The sequence below is a fragment of the Branchiostoma floridae genome, chromosome 2 (genome assembly GCF_000003815.2).
Source record: "Branchiostoma floridae strain S238N-H82 chromosome 2, Bfl_VNyyK, whole genome shotgun sequence".
NCBI lineage: Eukaryota > Metazoa > Chordata > Leptocardii > Amphioxiformes > Branchiostomatidae > Branchiostoma > Branchiostoma floridae.
This window is the reverse complement of record NC_049980.1, coordinates 23,487,725-23,494,885: the sequence shown is the minus strand read 5'-3', so window position 1 is coordinate 23,494,885 and position 7,161 is coordinate 23,487,725. Positions and strand designations below refer to the sequence as shown.

Sequence of the window (7,161 nt, the reverse complement as noted above, 5' to 3'; positions counted from 1 at the left end):
TACATGCAATGTGGCATCAGCTGAACTTTCTTGAAAATCTTCTTTTCCCTCCCCTTCTACCTGGAGACTTAAACAAGCACACAACATGTTCTCCATATCAATATCCATATACTTGCTGCCAACAAAGCTGTTTATGAATACACCGAACAATATACATACGCTTACATCTTCATACAAATACTTATCAGAATCTCATCTAACATGTACAACCAACCTGTGGGTACAACTGTGTGCTCTTTGGAGACAAATTGCAATTTCTGTCACAGTTTGACACTAAGTATGGTACAAACCATTGGCACAATAGACCTTCCCACCCATCATCAATACATCACCATATAAGGGGCACAGGATATGGTGACACATTGGCAATTAGGGTCATCTCTAAATCAAGCCAGACAGACTTAATGTTGATGATGGCTGATCTTCAGTATTTCAAGTAAAACCTTTGAGACTGAGATGTGAAGAATGGCTTTCTTACTGCATTGACTTTTTCAGAATCTGTCCAATTATCATGACTTCTCATTAACAATGTGACACATGAACTTGATGTGTTCATCAATCCACTACCAGTTGTAACTAAAAGGTTTGCATTGATGAAAATGTCATTGAAGAGAGTCATTTGCATACAAGTGAAATTTTCTATATTTCAATGATCTTCATTTCTTCAACTCCAGACTTTGTTGTGAAGATCTGTAACATCAACACTAAGGCTGTCTGACTGTATACCCATAAAAGCCTCACTTAATTACAAAGATACAGTATCTACACAGTATCACAAAAGGACTAAAAGTACTTTTTAAAATGTCAGACACAACCAAGTTACAAAAGTACAAAATGTACAAATGCTTACCTTATAGATCCCATAGTTTGGAATATTCACAAAGTAAAAAAAAACATTCAAAGCCCAGACAGAAAAGGACAAAGTGGTGAACATTAAAATCCTCAAAATGCACATAAAATCATTGAACACATTGAAATCAATGGAACTGATAGAATTTACAAACGACTTCCATCTGAGAACATGCAAACTGACAACAATGTCTATGATACACTCATCAACTCTTCAGTAGAGAACTAGGTTTTACCAAGTTCTGACTTTTATGCATCCACATGATAGTCTCAACCATGTAAAGACAACTCAATTCCAACAGTCATTTTTGCTGTTGCAAATCTGGCCAACACAAAACTAGAACTACATGTAAGTTGATCCCTTCTTGGATATAGATAACATATCACATACACCATTGAGAACTTACTTTTGTGCCCAAGACACCATTTAAAGAGATCTTTGTCATTTACAGGAGACAAACATGAGAGATATGAGAGTAGACGGATACGAAATACTGTTAGTAACCTACTTAAGTCTGAATATGTACAAAAAATATACCTGTCTTTCTCAAACAATATGTACATGTATCACCGGATACTGTACAAATTACACTCAGGACATTATAATCTTTGTTACATTTTGTGCAGGAAACATCTCTTTCAAACACAGAAAGATCACTGACTTCAAAGTATGGAAGAAACTTCACAAAAGCATTGTAGTTTTATGTCTATGTTTATCATATTTTTGGGGCATTAGACTTTAAAGAAGTACTGTATGCTTGTGCTTGGATTCTCTCCATCAACTTGATGGCACTATCAATGTCGTAACTGACATTAAAACTATACAAACCAAATATAAGTCAAATACTTGAGATAGCTTTGAAATCACTGGCCTGTCATCAACAGATAATAATGTCTAGGCACATCTAAACACAGTACTTAGAAATCTGTGCTCAAAAGGGTGCTGGACTCTAAATGTAACAGCATGTCTAATTCAGGCCTGACATTTTCTAAGTGCTGTAGCCAACAAACAGAATTATCAAAGCGCTGTTGGCAGATAGGGTACACCCTAACATACCCCTGGGCCACAGGATTCCCTGCTTCAGTTTTAGTAGCAATATCCAGCTTATGAGTTTGAGACTATCTTGGAAGTTGCAAAAATTCAGCTTTTGAATTGAAATAGCTGTATTTCTTAGATGATATCTATCACAAATCTGTGATTAGACTGCCCATGGCTCATTAAAAAAATCACTGAATCATCTGTGAATTAACTCAGAAATTTGCAGTCAAGTCTGGACTTTTAATTTATAAAAAATCCTAAACGCCAGGTACCAGTTCTGAACTCGCAAAAAATATTGCTAGCTTATGTTCCCCTTTTTGTTCTACCACCCAAAACCTTCCGTCTGTGGTGACTTTACACTAGAAAAAACAGCAATGTTTATCGCTGAGCCTTTTTGTTTTCTGCTGACTGTTAACAATTTTTTTTCAAATTGCAGTTAAAATTTATGTCAACATGCAATTTTACATCCAACTGGAAAGAAGTATTTCTAGCTCACATATTTGATAGGTTCGGGTTAAGTCCAGACCTGAACCTGAACCATAAGACCTGAACCTGTACATGAGTTTTGGTACACAGCACTAGTAAGGGCATTATTCTGAAGACAAACTAAAACTGGCTTCCATTCTTATTTGCGATTTAAAAAATCTGGACTGATTTACAAACAGACAGATTGCACAAGGTCTGCACAGTCTTTTAACATCAACCAGGGCTTTAGCCAGCGTCCGTTTTTCCGTCAATTGACGGAAATTTGCTGCGTGTGCCGGAAAAATTTTAAAACCAATCCGTCAACCTTGATGGACAAAAATCTGATAAAAGCTCCTTGGTGGAAGCTACAGGGAGCTTGGGGACGCCGTCCACGGCCGTAAAAGCCACACACTGTTTGTTTTGCTATTGTTATGATTGTGGACAATGTGTGTCGGTGCCCTTTCGCATACGATAATCTCATTAAAACAGGTTTTTAAGGTCTCAGTTCAGTCTCTCTAACTCCTGGAATAGTGTTTTCGCGACAATGGCAATTGGCTGACGGAAAAAAATTTCGAGCTGGCTAGAGCCCTGACATCAACATATAATCTTTTTCTCTTATGCTAAATCATTCACTATTGGTGTAAAGCTAGTCTTTTCAGTAAAATACATCATTAAATCACACAACAGAACAAAAACATAACTTCTGGAAATTGACCCCGCTACACTATTTCCTCTTTGATTTCATATCCCTTAAAACTCTCACCCTTTAGGGCAGGGAGATAGTTTGTTTGTCCCATCCTAATCTGGCAACCTGCACTGATTTGTCTCAATGATCCCCACAAGGATCTTAACCTCTGTACTATTTTACTGTCTTGTCCTGTGGATTTTGGTGCCAAATACTCTTTTATCTGAAACCAAATCATGAACTCATGCTGCCTACCTGTGTAGACTAGTACACCATTCCCACCTCAAGCCTATGTATACCTTGTACTGACTTTTAAAAGAGCTGACCAATACCCCCACGAGGTATATATCTGTTATGTGCTTTATCAAATGCTTATCTAATACAGGCCGCTTTAAAGTAGCCCTTACCCCATTCACTTATTCTATACCCAAGATTTAAACATTAGAAAGCTCCCCCCTCTCAACCCATATGCCATTGGATAAATCTTTAGACATCTCTCTCTAAGTACGGTATGATCATGAAAATAAACCCCTCATTTAATCTTTCTTAGGCAAGATGTTTTGAGATAACCCGTCGCATATCCATTTCCACTTTCTGATAGCACCTCTCAGACTGTATGCCACCTACATTTGTAACATTTTTATGAAGGCTTGAAAATCCATGCCTTTCAATGTAACATTCCAATCTAGTCTCTGTCTAACTGTCATCTGAAGTCTAAAGGGACATAGACATTGTATAGTACACACTAAGAAGCATTAATGTGGTGCAAGGCAATGACACATTTGTGGCCAAACGGAGACTTGTACTTGATCCCCACCTCAGCGTAAACCTTACTTGGAATCCCCATATCACAGAGGTACAGTGTGCCAGCTGCCTCTGGTAACGCAAGGGGCAGCGCTGGAGACAGGGACCACTTGGGCTGGATGGGGTAATTCGGTGGATTACAGGGAGGGTCGACAGCCAGCACAGGAGCCTTGTTCTGTGCAACCCACTGCACCACACTGCGGTACCAGGCCTGGTCCCTGAGAAACGCACTCTCCTGTCCATCCAACGTGTTGATGATCAGGTCCACATGCTCTGTGGGAAGACCTGTGTGTACTGTGGGGGCAACAGTATTATCAGTATTCACTGAGCAAATAGAGAAAATTAGCTTGGCAAATGTCAAACTGCTTTATCGCCAGTTCAAAAAACATAGACCTGTACACCTATCAGACATCCAGTCGAAAGTTGCCAAACTTGTTAACTACTTTCACCACAATGTATCACTCTAAACATACTCACTTGGAGTGTGTACACCATCTGTCATGTTGAACATTTGCAGCTCCAGTGTCAGACACTCCAACATCTTCTTGAAGCTTGGCAGGAACACTGTAACGTTGACTCCCTTGTTAGCGAGGTGCCGAGCGCAGCTGATGCCCTGGGCACCCTGTCTGTGGGGGCCACACAGGACCACCACTGAGGGCATCTGATGGGTGTTACGTGGGTTCAGCCTGGGAGGAAGACAAGACAGGTATGTCACAGTAGTAGGCATCAACCTCATAAGGTGATGGTAACACTCTTGAGTTATTTCGCAAGATTTCTCAACTCCATTTTGTACATCACACATCTTAAAGAAAAACAGCACTTTGAAGTAACACTTGCTCAAGACTACTAAGTAAAACATTACAAAAATTACAATACTTCAGCCTTCATGTTTCACAACCGTGTCACCTTCGAGATTGCATATCAGATGGTCACAAGATACAAACAAGTCTGAAGTCTGACTCTTGAATATTAAGTTGTTATGCTCTTTGTACTTCTATGTTAAATATCTCACAAGAGATAGCAAAACTGCATGAAGAGTCCCAACATACCTACTGCTTCCACCCAGCAGCTGCAGTGCCATCTGACTGCTGCACATACCAATCACCTCTAGCTGTTTCTCATCCGACAACCCACATTTCTCTGCTGCCCCATATAACCTCCTTCTCAGCTCTAAGGAGATACTAGGGACCACCAGGCCACAATCTACATGGGTAAAAAACATGCAGACTCAAGATACAGAGCCAACAAGTCCAATGCAAGCTGATCGAGGGATAAAGCTGGAAAGGCATTGAGTACTGCACTAAAATACATCCAGTTAAATGATTCCAAAAAGAGTTATTGCTAAAAAAGCCATTGACAACTTCTTTATGACTCAGCCTTTGCCTGCTATAGATATGATACATACAGAACATTGAAATGATTAATTAAACTATGCTTTAGCATTACTACTGTGAGTACCTGTGTTAAACTCCATGCTGCTCTGCTGTGGTACAATGATCTGTCTATACACTACTGCCTCCTGGTCACCGAGGATGTTCTCATCATGTCTGTAGTTCTGAGGCTTCTTAGTCTCTGAGACCTGCCCGTTCAACATGTCCAACTCCTCAAATATAGCTGCCTTGTCAAAAAGTGCCAGGTTCTTCTCAAAGTCAAACTCTTCATTCATAACTGTTGGGGAGATCGGGGAGAACGTGTTGTTGTTCTCCAGCTTAGTCTTGGATCTCGGGCGTCCATTTTCAAACTTCTTGGGAGTCGTGTTTTGAGACCTGCGTCCAAAACCAGAGACTGGAAAGGAAAAAAAACAATGGTTCCTGAATACATTCAATGCTTTCTAAGGCCACACCAATTTAATTTCTTGGTTCACGGATTTTTTCATAAAAAATATGGAGCGAGAGGGCGAAATAAAAATAAAAATAAAAATTGTAAAATGGTTGGGATAAAGGTAACGGCTAATCCAAAACATGAAGAAAAAAGTTTTCAGCTTGAAAAAAGAATAAAAACACTATTCTTGTACAGTAACAGCACCTGTACCCACACTTTAAGAAGCTTATAATATAAAGGCCAATTTGCTACACCAGAAAGTTGGTGAATGGTTTCATTAATGGTGAAAATTTGCTTAGTGGTAATTTTTATTTTTATTTTTTTTCCCAAAAAATAGGAGCGAGCGAATCCGTGAACCAAGAAATTAAATTGGTGTGGCCTAATATAACATAACAATGAGACAAAAAACAGAGCTTTTTTTTGGCTACATAGCTCTTAGGCCACACCAATTTAATTTCTTGGTTCACGGATTTTTTCATAAAAAATATGGCGCGAGAGGGCGAAATAAAAATGAAAATAAAAATTGTAAAATGGTTGGGGTAAAGGTAACGGCTAATGCAAAACATAAGGAAAAAAAGTTTTCAGCTTGAAAAAAGTACAAAAACACTATTATTGTACAGTAACAGCACCTGTACGCACACTTTAAGGAGCTTATGATATAAAGGCCAATTTGCTACACCAGAAAGTTGGTGAATGGTTTCATTAATGGTGAAAATTTGCTGAGTGGTAATTTTTATTTTTATTTTTCTTTCCAAAAAATAGGAGCGAGCGAATCCGTGAACCAAGAGATTAAATTGGTGTGGCCTTAACACTAACTAAAACAGGAAAATCTGTGACAGTGACACTCACATGAGTTGTGCCGTTTCCTTCCCATCTTAGTGGGAGTCCCCTCTCTGCTCCCTCCGTTCATCACCTCTCCATTTTGGTCCCTATTTCCAAAGTCTCTTGGAGATATCTGGCTGGTTCTAACATCCCCCATCTGCTCCAGGAATTTTCTGGAATCACTGCCATTCTTCCTGGAGTCATTCCCATTCTTCTTGGAATCCTCATTGGCTGGTTTTCCAACATGTCCATTTTGGCCCCTCTTTGCTGCAATCTCGCCATTTTGGCCCTTCCCAGGATAGCTCTGCTTCTTGGGGTACTCTCCATTGGGGGTCTTCCTGGCATCTCCTATTTGTTCAGACTTCTTGGAGTCTCCTGAAGATTGCTCCTTTTTCTTCTTAGGAGTAGCCGATACCAGACTAACCCTGGGTTTCTGGACCTTAACTACCTTTCCATTTTCAGGTGACTTCAGGATCTTTAAATCCTTAATATCTATTGCACTACAGGGGAGAAAAAGAGGAATTAGCAATAATCAATATACAGTCTGTAATTAAATTTGGTAGTAATATCAGTCAAAAGCGACTACCTGGCCTGGCAGTAAATATAACAATAAACAGCAACAGATTTCATTTGACAAGCAAGGAAAAGGCGTCTCTGACCTCTTCAACATTAATGC

General features: G+C 39.4%; 1 protein-coding gene across 1 annotated transcript in view; it reads right to left on the bottom strand.

Annotated features, from left to right (window-relative positions):
• Positions 1 to 3,662: 3,662 nt before the first annotated feature.
• The window catches only part of LOC118404671 (enhancer of mRNA-decapping protein 3-like), a gene marked incomplete in the record, with an annotated part of 4,567 nt that continues 1,068 nt past the window's right edge, over positions 3,663 to 7,161 (bottom strand). The window contains 5 exon segments of the mRNA XM_035803916.1: positions 3,663 to 4,136; positions 4,320 to 4,528; positions 4,892 to 5,045; positions 5,301 to 5,627; positions 6,513 to 6,985. Coding sequence (XP_035659809.1) covers positions 3,784 to 4,136; positions 4,320 to 4,528; positions 4,892 to 5,045; positions 5,301 to 5,627; positions 6,513 to 6,985 — 1,516 coding nt within the window.